This window comes from Protopterus annectens, chromosome 17.part0 (assembly GCF_019279795.1).
Source record: "Protopterus annectens isolate FY-2018-M chromosome 17.part0, PAN1.0, whole genome shotgun sequence".
Lineage (NCBI taxonomy): Eukaryota > Metazoa > Chordata > Ceratodontiformes > Protopteridae > Protopterus > Protopterus annectens.
In genome coordinates, this window is record NC_056751.1 from 76,541,553 (window position 1) to 76,562,475 (window position 20,923).

General features: G+C 41.7%; 1 protein-coding gene across 1 annotated transcript in view; it reads left to right on the forward strand.

Moving 5' to 3' along the window:
• The window catches only part of TRMT10B (tRNA methyltransferase 10B), a 627,227-nt gene extending 621,777 nt beyond the window's left edge, over nt 1–5,450 (forward strand). Inside the window, exon 10 of the mRNA XM_044059498.1 lies at nt 4,080–5,450. Within this exon, the coding sequence (XP_043915433.1) occupies nt 4,080–4,231 (152 nt within the window). The 3' untranslated portion in view covers nt 4,232–5,450. The remainder of the gene's footprint in view (nt 1–4,079) is intronic.
• The last annotated feature ends 15,473 nt before the right edge of the window (nt 5,451–20,923 follow it).

A 20,923-nucleotide genomic window follows, 5' to 3' on the forward strand; every position in this document is an offset into this window, starting at 1 on the left:
TTATAATACAGAACCACCCCTGTTCTCTCACCCACTGTTGAAGCAATTCCTCAGAGGGGCAGAAAAATGTAAGACCACCCAGGAGAGCCCCTACTCCAGCCTGGGACCTTAACTTTGTATTGGAAAAGCTCACTCTACCTCCCTTTGAGCCAGCTGCAACTGCAGAGTTGAAATTCCTTTCTTGAAAAACAGCCTTCCTTCTAGCCATCACTTCAGCAAGAAGAATGTCTGAATTACAGGCCCTCATGGCAGTGGAGCCCTTCATCATCTTCCATGCAGACAGAGTGTCCCTCAGGACCAATCATTCCTTTATGCCCAAGGTGGTATCCAGTGTGGCCCTTAATCAGTCCATTCATTTGTCAACCTTCTTTTCTAATCCACAGAACAAAGGAGAATGAATACTGCACTCTTTGGACGTGCACAGACAACTTAGATTTTATTTGGACAGGGCCAAGCCTTTCATAAAAACTGAACAGCTGCTAGTTGCCTTTGCTGCAGGGGCAGAGGGGAAGGCCATTTCAAAGCAAACCATTTCTAAATGAATAGGCCATTGCATTCATTTCTGCTGTAAGCACCATGAAAAATCTACTCCACAGGGAATAAGATCACCAGGGCTGCATCTACTTCAACAGCCTTTCTCAGAGGTGTTGCTACCAGGGACATCATAGAAGCTGCTACCTGGAGTTCTGTTCATAGCTTCACCAAGCATTACCACTTGCCTGTTTTCTCTAAATCCAGAGCTAGTTTTACCACTGCAGTCTTGCAGGGCCTAATAGCTGGTCCTAATGCTCTTTAATTGCCTCCTCCCTTCCTTAGCTTTGGGAATCTACCCAAATGTAATGACTGCAACAGTGAAACATGAAGAACATAGTACAGTTATGTACACTTACCATAAATGTAGATGCTCGAGTGTATTCACTGTTGCAGTCCTGGTTACCCTCCCTCCAGCCCCTTGACTTCTATTTGCTATACCTCTCTTCTTGTTTACTGTATTTAAGCTTTCTGGTGTATTTGCTTATAATTGGCGGTATAATCTTGTGTATAATTGCTTCCCATTATGGGGGCACCTGACATCTGGGGCAAGAAAAACTGATGTGATGGTGTTGGCTGCATGCTTTATACCCCTGACTACCTGACATCATGGAAGAAGAGACAGCAACTGATGCAGGACCCAAGACTTTAATAATCAGGCCGGCTGAGGACTACCTGCAAGCAGATAACCCAAACGTAATGAATGCAACAGTGAATACACTCGAACATCTACTTTTATGGTAAGTGTACACAACTGTACTTTCCTTTGCCCCCCCCTCCCCCATTATTTCTTGAGCAAAGAAGTTGAAAGGTATGCTTTTAGACCCTATATCCTGCTTCTATTCTCTACTTCTGTGCAGCACAACGTCAGAGATATTGATGAAGTTCAGGTACACATCATCTACTGAGTTCTGTTTGTTCACCTCACTACTAATCTAGTGACAGAAGTAAATTAAAATGAAGTAAATTGCTTTCAATTGCATGAAGTCATTATTATGCAGACTGGCAGGAAGTTAACGTTCAGAGAACTTCAACAATCTGCTTTGTGGAACTAGAGCAACAACTTTCCATTGGACTCAGGTAAGACACACAGGCTTGCTTCTGTCTGGCTCACCATTGTGTAAGGTGCCAGCCACTACCTTAGTGTTTTAGTCCTGCAGCACCACTTGTACCTCTCCAGACCTTACGAAGGAGGTGTAGAGATTACCAAATGGTCCAGTAAACACTGCTGCCAGTTATTCTAGCTTCAAACACAGCAGTCTGTATGATCCATTACACTGTCTTCCAAAGATCCATTGAGTCATTTATGGTCCCTTTCCTTTGTCAGTCTCCCATCCATCCAATGTTACCAGTTTTACTCTCCCATGCCAAAACCTTGTCCTTGGCAGATAATGAGATGAATTGGTATTTCTAAATGATACTCGGCCTTTTTATATTTTCTTCCCTCTTCCAGCAGTTCACTGTGTCTGAGTACTGCATTTCCCAGGGTAAATGCAGAATGTTTTCCTCATCATACCTCACTCCTGTAAGATTTCCTTTTCCAGGGTCAAAGTGGCCTGCTAAGTTTCCTGTGCTGTTTTTTCCTGACTTTCCTGTAGGCCTTTCTGGTCCATTCCTTCTGCATCCCATTCAATTTTTATCTTCTTGTTTGTCCATCTCTTTGCCTTTATAACTGTAGAATTCTTAACCCAAGTCATAATCTTGTCAGTGCACCTCTTCTGGTTTGAGGGGAGTCCTTTTTCACTAAATTATGTTTAATTTTTTTCTTTCTTCTTCTCAAGATGTCGCTTAAATTGAGAGGGATTGCAGTGCAGTGTAGTGTTCATTCTTGCCTCCAACTGCTTTTAAGAAGCGTAATAGTTGTTTAAGCATAAATTAGCTAAGGGATACCAACCTAATCTGAACTGCTTTCACTTGTGAGCAGCGAGAGGACAGCAGTCTGTATGTTTTCATGTGGTTGGATCAGGTGTTAAGGACATGTGGTTGGTAAAAGGACTTAGAATCACAGCTGTGCCTTTTTCATTAAAAAAAAATATGGGACTTGATTCATAGGTTCCTTCATGATAAGGTGGGCAATGTAGAAAGGTCTTATCTTCACATCATTTTGAATCTTCATTAAGAAGGCTGCATATAGCATAGTGGAAAAGACATTTGTGTAGTTATCCTACTATCTCCAACCAGATCTCTGACCCTTTAGCTGCAGACAGCATGGAGTACTTGATTTGAAAATTAGTAATTTGGTACCTTCTAATTCCGCCCAGAGGATAAAAAAGATACAAGCCATTTGTGTAGAGTTGTGTACAATGACAGAATATTCCTGAGGACATACAATTTCTACCTTTTGTATAACTGCCACCTCAGGTTTACCCTGAAAAGAGGCTGCTGGCCTAGTGGGACTAATTTGGTCAACATAGCGAAATTAAGTAAATAAAAGTGTGTTGCAGAAATGTCACTATAATAGGTGTATTTCCACATGTCATTCCTGTGTTGCAAGACATGCAGTGCTGGAGTGTACATCTCTTCTGTCTCTACATATACCTTAGATACCCCTGTAAGACTTGCTTAAGTGATTGTATTGCATTTTGTTATGAGGATACTGGGAAACAGCCACACCGGGGCATTAGTAGCATAGTTGTGTTAGTGACTATAATGAGCAGTGCCATTGTGGTAGCTTTTTAAGTACAAAACCTTGGTAAAGAGAGTTTGGCTCAGTAAAACATTATGTACTGTATCACTAAGTCAGGCTGATCACAGGATTGTCACAACAGTGTAAAGCTTTTTCCATGCTGGGCTTTTGTATGCTTGTAGCTTCTGTGCTGAAAGTCTGTATAAGAATACCAGTGTAAAGGACAGGCATCCAGAACATAATGTTACACATTGTAATTGTGATATGCATCTTCCACATTAGTATCAGTATGTTTATTTATCTTTCTTCTCTTGTGTAACCGATGGATTTACTTTTCTATAGCTTGAAATCATCTATTCTCTTATGGTTGGTGGTATTATTTATGTTTGGAATCTGCAGAAGTGTTTGGTGTGTGTGTGTGTGTGTGTGTGTGTGTGTGTGTGTGTGTGTGTGTGTGTGTGTGTGTGTGTGTGTGTGTGTGTGTGTGTGTGTGTTAGTGTGCGTGTGTTACTGTAACGGATTGTAAAGGTTTGGTACTTTTACTCAGCTCCTTACAAATTCAGCAGAGGGTAAATCATTTCAGCTTTAGAATGTTAACTTTATCTATGTGCTTCTTAATTACTTTTATGTGTGTCCAATCACCTGGGCACTATCAGTATAAGTATACTCAATGTGGAATACATGCATCACAGAAAGAATGCTGTTACAAGCGAATAATATTCCATATCTTGTTAAAAGTACTGAGCCCTTTCTGTCACAGAATTAACAGCTTGAAGCACTGAAACTTTGTAACCCAGATTCAAAGAGCCAGTGTAGTGTTTGTGGTCAAATTAAGACCAGTTTGTCTTTTGTTTCATGTTTGTATGCTTAATTTACTGTAAATCCTTCTTTAAATTAAATGGATTTATTGTATATATTTCAGTGTTTGAAGTCATATCTACTTATTATGAAACAAGGAATTGGCAAGCTGCTTTGCAATCTGGAATCCCTCCTGGAAAAGGATATGTTATCCGTACATCTGTGGCAGTCAGCTCATCAACTGCATCAACATCTGAGAATAAGTGCATGCAGTAGTGGAGCTGTGCATGTTTCTTGCACCTTCTACTGCTTCAAGACCATTCTGACTGGTCATCTGGCTGGCCAGAATTCAGACAAAAAGTAAAGCAACTACTTATGTTACTAATGACTCATGTTAGTATAGAAGTGTAGACCACTGCAGCTTTGGATGGAAGAAGAGGAGAGTGTATCACTGAACTGCTCATCTGCTGCGTAGAGGATGACATGTCATGCAAAAAGTATAAGCCCTAGTGGCACAGAAAGAAAGAAAGCAAGCAAGCAAGCAATTGGAAAGTAGCTGTACACTGTGGTATAAGACATGAATACAGGGAATCATTGCATAACGTTTCTGCAAGGCAGAGCAGAAGAAAGAAAAGTCAGTACAGCAACCACAATATGAACTTGCTGGCCATGATCCAAAACACATTCTAGTCTGAAGTGTTGTTAGAGGCCATGTGAACTCTTTGTCTGTTTGAAGCCTTAAAGTAGGTCGTAAGTTATGGGCCATCAAGTTTGGCAGCATGTTGGAGATGATGTGTGTTTGTGTTAAAAGCAAAAAAGATCATACTGCCTCAAGTAGCAAGTGTGGAGAAATAACCATGTTGTAATTTTATCTGCCATAATAAATCATATTTTCAAAATTTTACTGTATATTACTGTAAATATCTTGAACAAGGTTTTATATGCACTGTACCATTCAGCTTTTGCTGCACTATTCAGAGATGTGAAAATTACAGCTGAATCGTGTACCAAGCATAGAATAAATTTTCATTGACTGGTGTGATATTCTTGATCTAAATTTTAGGTGCAGGGCAGAATGAGAAAGAAGGCCAGTGTGTTCTTCATTAAAATTGGGAAGACCACATTTCTGTGAACAGAAGTGCATTATTCGTGTAATTTTTATTTAAGCTCTGTTAAAGTAGGGCCAGCTTGACTTGTAATTTTATTAAGGAGTTGACCATAAATGCTGACATTAGAAAATCTGCAAGTGGTTTTACCTATAACTATATGGTTGAGCTATATATTGTGTTTACTACAAATCCTTCAGCATTTAGAGTAAATGCTGAAGAAGAGTTTTTAAAATTGTGCTTCTGAATTATCAAATGTTTAATTTAAAGATTTTAGCTGGAAGTTAATAAGTCTTGTTTCCAGTGTAAAATGTAATGGCACTTTCTTACTAGTTATTTCTTTGAACCTGTGTTAAAATGTATAGATGTAAATAAATGTACTTTTAGTACTTGTTTCGTTACTGGAATGTTTATAGATACTGTAAGATTTTGCTGTACTACTGTACACTGCTACAGTGTACTTAAGTCTGTAAGTGCCTTATTATTTATGTTACAGTTGTATAATATGCAGATGGGTACTTTTGTCCTCAGCAGCACATATGACGATGTCACAAAAAGAGTAGTATGCTATGAGTGTTACAGTCGCTAGTGAAAACTGCTGAGTGAAAAACATGCATTGCTGTCTGACTTTTGGACAAATGTGAGGAGTCTCCTTTATGTGAGGTACATTAAATAAGATGGTACAGGAAGGAAAAAACTGCATGGGAGGAGAGCTTTGTCCCGCACATAAAAGCTGAGATTCTGAGAATGAATTCTGCTTCAAATTAATGCTTTTTTAAAATTCAGATAGAATTTGAATTAGTTTCATTCACACTATTAACATGGAAGCCCTGAGAAGGTGCAGCATTTGTATTGCAGGTAGCCACAGTTAGTAAACACTAGAATATATTTTTTTATTTGTTTCTTGAGGTTATAGCTGAAAAATCCTCTTGGCAATGAGGACAATGGAACTGGAGCTTTTCTTAATCATTCATGTTTTCTGTGTAAGCCAACATGTAATATATAATGTGAAGTTGTTAAATCTCGCCGTTTATTCTCACTGATGGGTTCGGAGCCCATCTTCAGCTCCGACACAGCCGATAGCAAAGCTCAAGGTTTGCCAGTAGCTTGAGACCAAGCCCCTTATCCCACAATGCACTGCTGGAATTTCCTCAGATCTAGTTTGCCATGGAAAGAGAGATCACGGTGATCCAGTTAGCTCGGACCATTTTGATAAATCGCAAGTTTTAAAAAAGTTTTTTCTTCTCTTTTTGAGAGATTATTCATATTTAGTGTGTGTGTGTGTTTCTCGTTAAAAATAATAATAGTTTAAAGTAGGTTAGATTGTAGTGATAGTGCCCTGTGTTGGCTTAGTTTTTCTTAACCCTATTTAATTTAACAATTTTTACTTTTTCTCAGTATATTGTTTAGTGTGGGTTTAGTTAGCCCTGTATTTAACCTTTACAGGTTTATTTTGTGGTGTGTCTCTTTATAAATGTCAGATGAGAGAGAAAAGTCACACCCCAAATCGGGGTTTAAGAAATGTCCAGATTATGGACAGGAAAATGTCCTTCATGGACTGACATGTTCAATGTGTTTACTATCTGGGGCTAAACACCTCCAAGACTCCCGCAGTATTTGCCACTCTTTTTCATCTAGGGTTCTCTTAGAGAGAAGGAGAAAACTCATAGATAGGGGGTTGCTGCAGCATACTTTCTCTGAGGCGTTGGGTAGCCAGGAAGGTGCCAGCACTTCTTCTAAATCTTCAAACTCTTCTGATTCTAAACAAACCAAGAAGGCAAAGTGATCAGAGGTTACAGGGTCATCGGTTCCACAGTTCTCGGAACCGAGTGTCCCTTTGGTTTGGAGCCAGCTCCCAGTCTTGGAGCTGGTCTCTGAGGTTCCCTCATCTCCTCTGCTCCAGTCAGCACCTTCGGTGCATTCCTCGAAGTCTTCGGTCAGCCTCTCCTATATGGATATGGATCGGCTAGTGCAGAAGCTTCTACAGGCACCAGGACTTGCAAAATTGTTGTCGGCCCTGACCACTTCAGAGCCGAAGATCATTGAACCGGACTTGAATACTCCTCCTCCGAGCTGTACTGGACTCTCGGAGCTGAAGGAGCCCGAACCGATGCTTGTCGAACCTATGGAACCGAGACCTGCACCGGTGTTACCGGTTCCATCTACTCGGACGTCCTCGGCACCGACCGAGGACACTAGGAGCCGACACTCTCCTGTCGGGTCCTGGGAGGATAGTTGGACCGATTTGTCGGTGCTGTCTCTTCCTCTCGGGGCTTCGGCTTGGATGAGCTCAGCTCCTACCTCGGGCTTGGAGCCCAGGGTTTCAGTGTGGGAGGATCGGACGGTCCCTCCAGATCCGTTTACACCTTCTCATCAGAGCCATGGTGCTTTCGATGCCATGAGGAGAGTCCTGTCTCCTAAGACATCATCGGCACCAGTTCGGGCTTCCTTCTCCCCTCAAGCTCCTGTGTCCGCTTCTACATCTACCGGTCCCCCTAAGCGTAGAGACTCCAAGCCTTAAGTGGCCCCACAGGGCGTCCCCTGCTCTTCCGAGACCTCCCCAGATCTCCCCACTGAGGAAGTACCCAGGAAGAGACTGTGCAAGAGGAGGCACTTAGACGCCCCACAGGAGTCTTTGACATCTGACACGGACTTGGATGAGACAGAAGGGTCCCATCAATCCCCCACTGAGGATATCTCCTTTTCGGAGATATTAGAGCTCCTTAGTCAAAAGGGCGATTGGCAGTCCAAAACCCCTACTGAGGACGAGTCAGTGCTCTTGAAGGCTTTTGGGTCTCAACCTTCCACTTCTTGGGTGTCTGCCTTATGATGAGCTCATAGAGCTGATCCCTCGTAAGGAGTGGGAGTCACCGGAGGCCATGGAACCTGTCCCTCAGAAGCCGAATAAGTTCATCTCTGCCCCGGTGGACAAAGCCTTTTTGACCAAAGGAGTGCCTGTTGATGCCATGGTGGTAGCTGCAGCCACCAAAAAGGAAGTGTCTGAAACATCCGCTTCTATCCATCCTCCTAACAGAGATTCTAGGATCATGGATAGATATGGGAAACGCATGTTTAGTTCAGCAACTTTTTCTCTGCGATTGCTGAACTATTTAACCCATTTTACGAGACTGCAAAGAGATCTCCTGAAAGAGCTAGGAGATACTCTCCAGGGTACTGTAGCTGCAGGGGTTGCTGACAAAGTCAACACACAGCTCGCTACCCTAAACTCGGTTGTAAACTCGTCCATGCATCTTATATCTTATGCAGCTGATGGTTCGAGTAGAGCCACTAGTTCAGGCATTGCTCTGCGGAGACAAGCCTGGATGCGTCCCTGTTCCTTTGCGGAACCCCTTAAGTCTTTATCAACACCCCATTTGATGGCTCATCACTGTTTGGGCCTAAAGTAAAGGAGACTTTAACCAGGTGTGAGCAGGAAGGCAAGAACCCTATCTGCCGTTGGAGTCCATTTTTCTACCCCTACTTGGCCCTACCCTAAGGGCCCTAGGGGAGGGAAAATGTGGTTCTGAAAAGCACAGGGAGCCTTTTTGGACACACATGGAGAAACCCCCTCTAGAGGCAGAGGAGGAGGTTATAACGGAAGACGCCGCCCATGTGGCAGAGGGGGTCTGCAGCAACAAGGTGACAGAGATCAGTTCTCTGGTCAGCCCTACCAGCGCTCCTGAAAGGGGGCCCGGCTGTTCGGCTCTGGAGGCAGTCAGGGGTCGCTTGTCTTTGTACCCAGAAGCCTAGCTAAACATAACATCAGATACATGGGTACAAAGCATAATTTCCAGAGGATATTTCATACCGTTCTCTTCCCCACCTACTCCTGTAAGCAAAATCTTAGATGATTCCACCCAATCTCAGGGAACAAGCAATCGTAGAGGTCCAAAAATTGCTAGAAAAAAGAGTCATCCAAACAGTCCCAGCAGACCAAATTGGATTCGGAACTTACTCAAGATTCTTTTTGGCACCAAAGAAAACAGGGGACTGAAGACCTATCTTGGACCTCAGCAGACTCAACCAATTTGTAAAGAAAGAGAAGTTCCGAATGGTTACGCTTCAGTCCATTCTTCCCTTCCTAGGGAAAGGCGATTGGATGTGCTCCATAGATCTCAAGGACGCGTACTATCACATAAAGATGAACAGACACTCCAGGGGTCACCTGCGTTTCTGGCTGGGAGCCAATCATTGCCAGTTTCGAGCCCTGCCCTTTGGTCTCACTACAGCCCCCAGGGTGTTCACCATATGCATGGCAGTGGTCACAGCTCACCTGAGGCATCTAGGATTCCAGATGTTTCCATACCTAGACAATTGGCTCCTCACTGCTGCCACCAGGCATCAATTGACTCAGGCAACACAATATACTCTGACACTCTGTCATCAATTAGGCATTACAATCAACTTCGAAAAGTCTGCCTTATTGCCATCGCAGCATATTGTTTTTTATAGGAGCAGAGTTAGATACCTCATCCATCACTCTACTTCTTCCAATCGAAAGAATCTCACTTCTTCGCCAACACGTCATCTCACTGGTGTCAAAGAACAAAACTACAGCAGCAGAGGTCTTGAAGGTACTAGGGTTGATGGTGGCAGCTATCCTGGCTGTACCACTCACAAGGATGCATATGCAAATCCTTCAATGGCTCCTCTTCGCTCAGTGATCCTACCAAAAGCTTCCGATGCACTACATGATTCTTATCACAGATTCTTGCAAGAGAGACCTTCAGTGGTGGTTGACATCTCTTCATGTTACAATTGGAAGACCCTTTGTTCTCCCCCCACCCAGTAGCCACTGTGACCATGGACGCTTCCCCGATAGGATGGGGGGGGCATTTTCAGGGAATGACTGCCCAAGGCACATGGATGGATCAAGAGTCACATCTGCATATCAATGCTCTGGAGCTGAGAGCGGTACTTCTGGCATTGCAGTACTTTCAGGACTCTCTTCCTGTAGGGACAATTGCAATTCAGACGGACAACATGTCACTGGTCTGGTACTTGAACAAACAAGGCGGAACCAAGTCTTACCCCCTTTGTCGAGAAGCACTCAGGGTATGGCAATGGGCTGTGTCGTCCCACCATTTTCTGATAGCAACGCACATCCCGGGGAAATCCAATGTGATAGCGGACAAGCTAAGCAGGGCAGTACTGTTGCCTCATGAGTGGTCTCTCAACCAACAATTTGCAGATCTGATTTTCCACAAATTGGGACAGCCTTGCTGCGACCTCTTTGCCAGTTACATCAATACCAAATGCAGAAGCAACTTTTTCCTAATACCACGTCCAGGACATTCCCTGAGAGATGCACTCATACACGATTGGCCTCTGGGTCTCCTATATGCATTCCCACCTGTTCCATTGATACCCAAGGTTTTACAGAAAGCAAAGTCGCTGGGAAGGACAGTTATCCTCATAGCTTCCTACTGGCTTCGACAGATTTGGTTCCCCTTCCTTCACCATCATCTACTGGAGGATCCATGGATCCTGGACCCAGTTCCTGACCTTCTGACACACCCGTCAGGGGACCTTCATCCTTCACTGCAATCCCTAAAACTGACTGCTTGGCTAATCCACTTCCCCTAATTGCCAGGCTTCATTCGCTCTCAGATGATACAAGACAAATCCTTTTGTCTTCTCACAAGCCATCCACCAGGAAACTGTACCGCAGCAAGTGGAACAGGTTTTCAGTTTGGGCCAATATACAGAAAATCAACCCTTTCCGAGCTCCTCTATCGTCCATTTTAGAATTTTTGACAAAGATTTTTAGAGAAGGAGCAGCAGCTGCCACAGTTAGAGTCCAGTTAGCCGCCATATCAAATTTCCACCTTGGATTCAATGGGTTGACTGTTATGAGCCATAAGTTATCTAAGGCCTTTCTTAAAGGTGCCTTTCACATGAGACCTCCTGTCAAAATTCCTTATTCTCCCTGGAATTTGAATTTTATGCTGTCTCAAATTATTCTCCCCCTTTCGAACCAGCATCTTCTTGTGATCTCAAATATTTGTCCTGGAAGACTATATTTCTGGTAGCCATTACTTCTGCCCGCAGAGTGTCAGAACTTCAAGCATTATCTGTTAGGCCTCCTTACATGATTTTCCATGCTGATAGAGTATCTCTCAGAACAAACCCCTCCTTTTTGCCTGAAGTCTGTTCTGAATCCAATATCAATCAGGTCATTGAGCTGCCAGTCTTTTTTCCTAACCACTCTAACAAATTGGAATACATGCTGCACAAACTTGATGTACACAGACAGCTCAGATTTTATCTTGACAGAACTAAGGATATTAGAAAGTCAGATCAACTTTTTGTATCCTTTTCGGAAGTCAGGAAAGGTAATCCAGTGGCTAAAACAACTTTATCTAAATTGTTATCAGATTGTATATCCTTAGTTTATGTGAATGCAAGCATGCCATTGACACACAAACCTAAGGCTCATTCTACCAGAGCCATTTCTACGTCTTCTGCCTTTCAAGCTAAATTGCCCCTTGACAATATTTGTGCTGCAGCCACTTGGTCTAAGCCTCATACCTTTATCACACATTACAAAGTAGATAAGGCTTCCAGGGACAGGTCTTCCTTTGGTTCCACGGTACTGAAAAACGTACTTTTGTGAGCCACCCAAGATTGAGGGTGCTAGGGACGCTATCCATTAGTGAGAATAAACTGCGAGATTTAACAACTTCACATAAAGAAGTTATGTACTTACCATAACGTTCCATGTGAGTTATTTATCTCGCCTTTATTCTCACGTCCCTCCCTCCTTCCCCCTCCTGGCTGACAGTTGACTTAGTGGCTAGTACCATCCTGGTTATTCAATACTTCTTCCCCTTTGGGAAGTGCTTCTTTGTAGAAATAAGTAAAAGGGTATATATACTTGCAGCAAACAAGATCTGAAGTAATTCCAGCAGTGCATTGTGGGATAAGGGACTTGGTCTCGAGCTACTGGCAAACCTTGAGCTTTGCTATCGGCTCCGAACCCATCAGTGAGAATAAAGGCGAGATAAACAACTCACATGGAACGTTATGGTAAGTACATAACTTCTTTTATTGTTGTGTGGGTGCATTTTATTTTTCCTGGTACCCATAATGCTTTGTCCATTAACGTCTAACATTGTCACCATTTCCTCTTGCTACCGCCACTACCACATAAGTTCTCAAACCATTACATACAACATTACATAGACTCTTGGATGCCCTGTGTATGGGCAGTAGGTAGTAAGACATAGGTTCCGTCATACCTGGCAGTTATACACTGAGGGGAAGTTACCTGTTTCTTTCATAATAGCATAAGATGTAGAGCATCAAGTGCATCTGTGTACATGGCCTACTGTATACATACTGTTTTGTAATAGGTGTATAATGGCAGAAAACAATAAAATCATGAAATGTTTATTAATCTTTCTTGCCATTAACATGTTAGTATTGGTAAACATAAATAATCAGCAGCAGAAAATAAAGTAATATGGGATCTTATCACATTCTGACAGACTGTTTTTAAAGTAATGTAATTGAAACAAGCATGTGTTAGTGTTGGCTGTTGGTTTGCATTGGAGATAAAAGAAACTGCAGCAGTGAAAATTGTGTTTTTATCTTCTTCTTTCTATTTTTCACTGGTTCCAGGATGAAGTTTTTAATTTTTTGGGTTCCCCATTCTTAATGTTATGTTGCATAAGGTATGTGGTGTTAAGCATTTTTTTTTCTGCATTTTAGTTCAGTTTAAAACATCCTTGCCTTTGTGTGGTATTTTTGCTGCTTAGAAAAGGTAGACCATAAACAATGCACCGTATTCCACTCAGAAGCATTTCTGCTACTGCTTAGTTCCTCAGATCTGCTCTTGGTTTGGCTACTTCACTTGAGAGTTACAGAGAATCTGCTGCATCTAAAGCCATCCCCTGCTTAAAGAATGAAAACAAGTATCATTTTACACTTCTGATTATTTTCACTGTGTTCCATAAGAATCCTGTATTATTTGTTAAATTTCTCTCACTTTAGTAGTTTAAAAGCTGAACTGTTTCCACTGCTGCTGTAGTACTTAATTACATTGTGCCTGCTAGTTTTACATGACTGTAGTATCTAGATTGTGTGGTTTCAAGGTACTTGAGCTTTAAAAAACAGCATTTTTACATTGAGGGTTTTCTGACTGTACACTTGTAGTATAAATGTGCTGTAGCAAACCTATCTTGAGTTTGGGGCTGCTGGCTGAAAACTTTTGTGTGTTTTCCTGATTGGTCTATAGGCCTTGCTGTTGTAAAACTTATTTTTCTGATTCAATACAAGTCCAGTGTTTGCGCTAGGCTGCTCTCCATGCAGCGGTGGTTAGCAGTGCCTTGTATAGATGCAAATGTTTTCAAGTTAAAATTTCCCTTAGAATAACTATCCCTGCAATCTTCCCCAGTCCCCCCGCTGCTTTTGAAGCATCTGAGCTGTGCACACAGCAGCATCATCTTGTTGGATAGCTGTAGTTCACACTGAGTATACCAGCCATTCTTCATCCATGTGCTATCATCCCAGTCCAGTTAAATCTACCCATGATTCCACCTGGTTAAACCCATAGTAAAAAACCTGAAACGATGGATAGGCACTTTCCTGCTATCTCTGTGACCAGTCTGGTGGATGTGAGCATCCTGAGGCAATGTAGCAGTTGTCTCTTGTATACTGACAACCACTTAATTTTGAAACAAACAGTTTGTTTGTGTCTTTCGGCTTTTCCCGGTTAGGGGTCGCCACAGCGGAACTCCGGTCCGCTAATGATTGGCAGTAGAGTTTTACGTACACAGTATGTGAGAGATATAGTTACACTATGAAAATTGAGACATGACACACATACTGACAAATCAAATGAGAAACAGGTTGTCAGCATGTGAACATCATTTCCCTCACTAAATAAGGTATCGACACACAAAGGTACTCGCAAGTAACTTACCAAAACCTCAGATGCCTCCCATATGCTGCCCTCAGAAACTACATGCAAACAAAACCAACCACTACACATAAAAATACACATCACAGTGTCTGCACAAGCAATCCCCTAAGGCGAAACACCATACATTCAAACATCTTGGTCATAGGAGACTAAGTCATGAGACACACAGATGCCCCCATCACCAGGTTAGGTAAAGAAAGAGTTACAGTCACTTGCCTGTCAGGAGCCAGGATTCGCCATATAACACAGGCTGTCAGGTCACTCAACCGCAAGAACTAGTATAACTCAGTTGTAGTCCATATGGGCTATGAGACATACTTCCTGGACTGTATGAAGAAAGATATGATGGATCATGGACCTGTCTAATACATGGCACAGGTGGGTATGACCCTTGCATTGTCAGCATTCTACCCTCACCAAGAATACCACAAGTCAAACAGAAAATGACTGACTTCAATAATTGGCTTAACTACTGGTGTTATCCCAAGTGGATCAGGTATTTGTTTGTCTTGGATGACATGATTGACAGACCACACTGCTTTGCCAGAGATTGTTTGTACCTGTTGCTGCTAGGTTTTTGAATACTGGTCTAAGCTTTGGCCACCACCATAGTGCTTTTTGTAGGCAGTGCCAAACTAATAGACCTACCAATGTAACAAATTTTTCAAATGCCAACCTGAAGGTACTACTGCTCAGTGCTAGGAGTCTTAACAGGAAAATGCACTCCCTGGAACCTGTCCTCACCCTGGAGAATGCTGACATCTGTGCAATTACAGGACATGGTTCAAGGCTGTGGAAAGCACTCTAGCAGTGCAGGACAACATTGCCTATTACACATTCAGACCACCCTCTGAAAAGGAAAAAAATAAAAGATGAGGTGCTTCCATTTACTTAAAAAACAATCAGACTTCAAAATTGGTCAAACATGATGACTCTCTTGAGCTACTCCATGTCCAGCTGACTAGAGACAAAATCCCCTACAGTATTATCACTAGCTACAGGTCCCCAACCATGAACCATAAAAACCATGCCACACACCTGAAGTTACTAGAATTACTTACCATTCAGTCCAACACACTGTTCCGGGGTGATTTCAGCTACCTTTCCATAAACTGGGAAACATATACAACTACTAACATGCAGGCTCAGAGATTCCTGGAATTTGCTAATACAAATGCTGGCCTGCAATCCCACTAGGGACTCAAATATCCTTGACACAGTACTCGCAAACGTAGGGGAGCATTGAACCCCCCACCCCACCCCACAGCATAATGTCCTCATTGGTAAGATTGGATCATACTGGATGATAAACCAGTCTTCTTGGATATAAATGCAGTAGTTGAACCTCATCAAACCCTAAAATCCTAAAGACTTTTTCCAAGGCAAATTACCTTCTATTAAGTGATATCATAGGTAATTTTAAAGCTCCCCTAACCCCAAAAATATGGAGGCCTATGCAGAAGTATACACACAAATGCCTTGTACAACCACTTAAACAACTACATAGAAATTTCAGTCCCTGACTGAACTAAACCCAAGTCCAGCCAGAAAAACAAAGCACCCTGGTTGACCTCTGGCATAAATAGATTAGACAACAGAAGGAAGAAATTCCTGTCTAGAAGTAAGTGGGAGGGTGCACAGCAGAGAAAAAATCCCTCATTAATGTCAACAGGCAAATCAGGGAACTAGTCAAGTCTTCAAAAGTTAAATACAAGACTAAAATAGCCTCCCAAGCAAAAGGATAGCCACAAAGCATTTTTAGTTATGTCCTAAGCCTTAAGGGAAACACTGAACAATGTGCTGAGTTGGCTGTAGATGGCACTACCTACACTCAGCTAGAAGAAATAGCAAATCTGCTAGCCAATAAATCCAGCTCAGATTTCACCCCTCATCACTTCCATTCACTCCCCATGAAATACCCATTCATTTGCCTGTTACTACAAAAGAACAAGTCATTACTGCACTCTGTAAAGCTAGAAACACAGCATCAGTGGGCCCTGACCTGATCCCAGGATGCCTGTTTAGCTTGAAACATGACCTAGCAGACCCACTCAGATGTCTGTTTAACCACAGTCTCAAGACAGACGTTGTCCTAGTACAGTGATGGACAGCAACAGTCATCCCTCTGCACAAGGGGAGACCATCAACTGGCCCAAGAAAGTAAAGACCCATAAGTCTGACTAGCCCCATATGCAAGGCTATGGAAAGAATATCGATGGACTTGATTAACAATGACATGGGAAATCTTCAGACTCTAGACCCAACCCATGTCAGCTTTGTCAAGGGCAGGTCTTGCCTGCTTAATCTTGTGGACTTCATTGATAAGATCACCAAGGTCATGGATGAGGGTAGGACAGTGCATACTGCAAATCTTGACCAGGCCAAGGCATTTGAAATAATATCCAACACTGGTATTATAGACAAACTCACAAACTTGGGCCTAAACCTGTACGTCACTATATGGATAGCCACATGGCTCACCGATAGGACACATGTCATTAGAATGGGGAAATTCACATCCAGCAAGAGGCCAGTCACCAGTGGAGTACCACAGGGCTGAGTACCGGGCCCCTCCTGTTTGCGATATATTTCACAGATGTCAAGGCAAGTGTAGGTGGCCGATGACTGACCAAGTTTGCTGATGACTGCAAGTTGGGGAAAGTCATTGACTCCCCAAATGTTGTTGATATCCTACAGAAAGGACTGACACAGACTAATTATTGATGTCAGAGCCATGGCCTCAAACTAAATGCGAAGAGGTGCATAATAATACCCTTTGAGAAATCAAATATTCCTGCAAATTACAACATTGATAGCAACCCTGTAAGAGTGGACCTAGTGATGAGAGATCTGGGTACTCAGATAGTAATCTGAACTTTGACCACCATGTGTCCATGGTTGTGAGGAAATCCTTCTATGTGGCTCAGCTTATAGGTAAGGACATGGCATCCAGATCCAAAGATGTCACAGTACCACTGTTCTTTTCCCTCAGCAGACCAATAAAGAGTACAATGCATCCTTTGTCATGCACCTCACCAGGAACCTGAAACAGTTGGACCATCCTCAGAGGTTTCTCACCAAAAAATAAAGGATATAACCTTTATGTGGACTGATTCAAAGCCCTATCACTGTGCTCAGTTTCATACCAGTTACTGAGGGGTGAACAGTGCCTGACCTGCAAGGCAGTCTCTGACCCAGCCCTGATGGAAATGTTGCATATTCACAAAATTTACATTAGGGTTACCCACCGCAAGGATCTAAATCTGATCTCTGGCATGAATAGATCATGCTGGAGAGACATGTCTGTGTCCCAGAGATAGCCCCCTACTCTGGAATTGGCTTCCTGTTCATGTGAAGCAGAGCCCTTCCCAGACCATCTTCAAGTGCAATCTGGAATAATGGATGGGAAATAACAAATTCACTCCTGGGGTGGTGCCCATGTCCCTTTTGGACAGAGGCAGTCTGTAAAAATTGTCAAAACCCAGCTCGCTGACCTTTATCTTCCCCCTAGGGAAACAAAATTGAGTAAAATCTGGGTAAAACTGACTGGGCTTGTAAGGGCTTTTGAGACGTTAGTGTAGTAATCTCCCGTGAATTTATGAACATGGTCTTACTAGGAACATTGTTGCATTCTGGATGATGAACAGTATTTTGACTGTTTCTGAGTGCACGCTGATTCAAATATTGTTGCTTTGTAGTCTGTTTTGCTGTAGAAATATTGGGTTACTGTTACATTTCTGACTTGCAGATTTTATGAACTGACCTGACTTGTGTCAAGAACTGCTATACTGCTTATGCATTTTACAGATTGTTATTGGTTGATGGTGTTATTTTATTTGTTTTAATAAAAAGTATTTTTGCTTAATAAGAATCTTCTAAGAGCAGATTCATGTTAAAATGAGACCAGTAAATTATGTGTGTGTGTGTGCAAGAAAGCCCAGTGGAATGCAGCAGTCAAACGTAATACTCAAAAATGTATGTAACATGAAGTTTTCGCATGATTGCAAAACAATGTGAGGGAATTTTTGTGTGTGACTCTTAGGGCAGAACAGAAAGACTTTATTATTTCTGCTGTTCACTTACAGTTCATGACAACCATCAGCACTGCAAAATAATTGTTTAAATAGTCTTTCATTATCAACTGTCTTAGGATCTCCATGTTTCAGAACTTCTCCAAAGCTGGCACAAAATATTGTATATATCCATTTAAATGTTGACATTTTCCCCAGTATAGTGCTAATTTTCATCATTTATGTCCACAGATTTAGCAATAACCAGATGAGGAACATTACTTGTGGTCGATGAGAACAGTGCATCATAATTTGCTTTATCACTTTATTTTAACCTAAACTGGCTGAAACAGTGTGTGTCAAAACTGCCTAAATTGTGTTACCTAACTAATGTCTGTTAAGTCAATTTAATTTTTTTTTCTGACAAGTTTGATGGCAAAAACTAAATCCAGTTGAAAATGCATTGTTTTCGTGATTTTTTCAAGTTTTTTTTTTTGTTGTTGTTTTCAGAATCACAATTGATTTTATCTATTGCATATTGCTATTTTTTAATCAGAGTGGCTCATTTCTTTACATCTGTGGCAAAGCTCTACCCCAACATAGGGTCAGAGTTGTCCTGGCAAGAAACCAGGTTCAGTTGTGCTGTTATATAAATATCCTCAATCAAACTGTAGTGCATCAACTACACAATGATAAAAAGAGAACACATTGCTGGCTTACCTTTACACAGAAAATTATACACTGTTTGGGATTAAGGTTGTATGTAATAGGTTCTTTGTATATATACTGCCAAGTGTTTATTTACAGCAGGTACCTCCACCCCCCCAGCACAAACAACAAAATATTTTCTTCTATTCTTATTTGTGCCTTACTAATGTTTACAGATTTGTTTTGTTTTTTCTGGCTTTTAGTTCCATAACAGAATATTGTTCTACAATGAGCCCATGTTAAATATATCTCAGTGCGTATGAGAATTTGCTCACATGCTTTGCAGCTTTTTATACGTAAATCCATTGTATTATGTTGCATTTATATTATACATCTGTACTATTGATGTGGTCAGTACTTCCTCCATACCTTCCACTGCATTACTGACATTTCACCACTTGTGTATTATATTCTGTCACTGCAGATCACTTTGAAGAAAATTACTATTTGTCCCTATCTTTATGTTGCTCTCCTGTAATGCTCCCGCTGTAGTCAGTTTCTTTTCAACCAAGTTTAAAAAAAAGTCATTCTATGTATAAATAGCATTGGGATCTTTGTGTTTACTGCCTCTCAGTGTCAACTGTGCTCACATAATGCAGTTCCTTTACTTGCTATGTCTATAAACTGCATTATGTTGGCTTGACAGAATACAGCTGTTTGGGGCAGTGATCACATCATAATTTAAGGCAAGCAAAGGAAGTCACCTCCCACATTTTTTTCATAATTAGATGAGAGGGAAATCATTTTCCTGTCCTTAGGAGTATGAAAATCATAGCAGAAGGCTGTACTGCACTGCATCAGTTCTACAAAAGATGGTTGAACTGCCTTAGCCTCATTAAGAACTGTCATTCTCCTTTGGTGGCTTATACCTCCTGTTATCTCAGTTCAGAAGACCACCAATTATTGGAGAGCCCACCTTCTGCCTCTCCGTAGCCATCTTGGGATTAGTGCTTCTGTTTTGCTACTGTTTAGAAAAGGAGCATAGAGACATTATTTCCTGTAGACCGCTGATCTCCAGAAAGCTTAGTAACTGCTTCGTGGATACCAGCTTGGAATTTGTGCGTATGTTTTGCTCCTGGTGAGAGAAGGAACAGAGTGAATTGATTCCTAACAATTTATGATTGGGCATGGGATGAAGCATTTATGTTGGACCTTCCTGATTGGTCTTGTTACTATTCAAGGCATCTACCAGGAAAAGACTGCACCAACTCTACAGTCCCTTGCATCAATCTTGACAAAGCTAATTCTTTCTTTTCAGCAAATATTGCGTGATTTGCTGCTGTGTAACTTAACCTCAGAATATCTCCCCGAACACTTCATCCATAAGTCATCAGTATCTACAGTGGATATTAAAAGTGTACACACCCCTGTAAAAATGCCAGGTTTTTGTGATATAAAAAATGAGACCACAATAAATCATTTCAAAACTTTTCCCACCTTTAATGTGGCCTATAACCTGTACAATTCAATTGACAAACAAGCAAATACGTTAGGGAAAAAATATAAAAAAAAAAAAAAATGTACAATAAGCTGGTTGCATAAGTGTGCACACCCTTAAACTAATACTTTGTTGAAGCACCTTTTGCTTTTATTACAGCATTCAGTCTTCTTGGGTACATACCTACCATCAATTAAAGAGACTGATTAACCCCAAATAAAGTTCAGCTGTCCTAGTAGGATTTTCCTGACATTTATTCACTTGCCTGCTACAGCAAAAGCCATGGCTCACAGACAGTTTACAAAGCATCAAATGGATCTCATTGTTGAAAGGTATCAGTCAGGAGAAGTGTACAAAAAAAATTCCACAACATTGGATATACCATGGAACACAGTGAAGACTGTCATCAAAAAGTGGAGAAAATATGGGACAACAGTGACGTTGCAAAGAACTGGATGTCCCTCCAAAATTGAAGAAAAGACCAGACCAAAACTGGTCAGGGAGGCTGCCAAGAGACCTACAGCAACACTGAAGGAGCTGCAGGAATTTCTGGCAAGAACTGGTTGTGTACTACATGTAACAACAATCTCCCGTATTCTCCATATGTCTGGCCTATGGGGTAGGATTGCAAGACGGAAATCTTTTCTTACACAGAACAACATCCAGGCCCAGTTAAAATTTGCAAAACTATATATACAAAAAATAAGTGTTCCTGAAGCATCTATTGGAATTTTTGCTTGTAGACACGCTGTAAGGTATGTAGCCATATTAAAAATATTT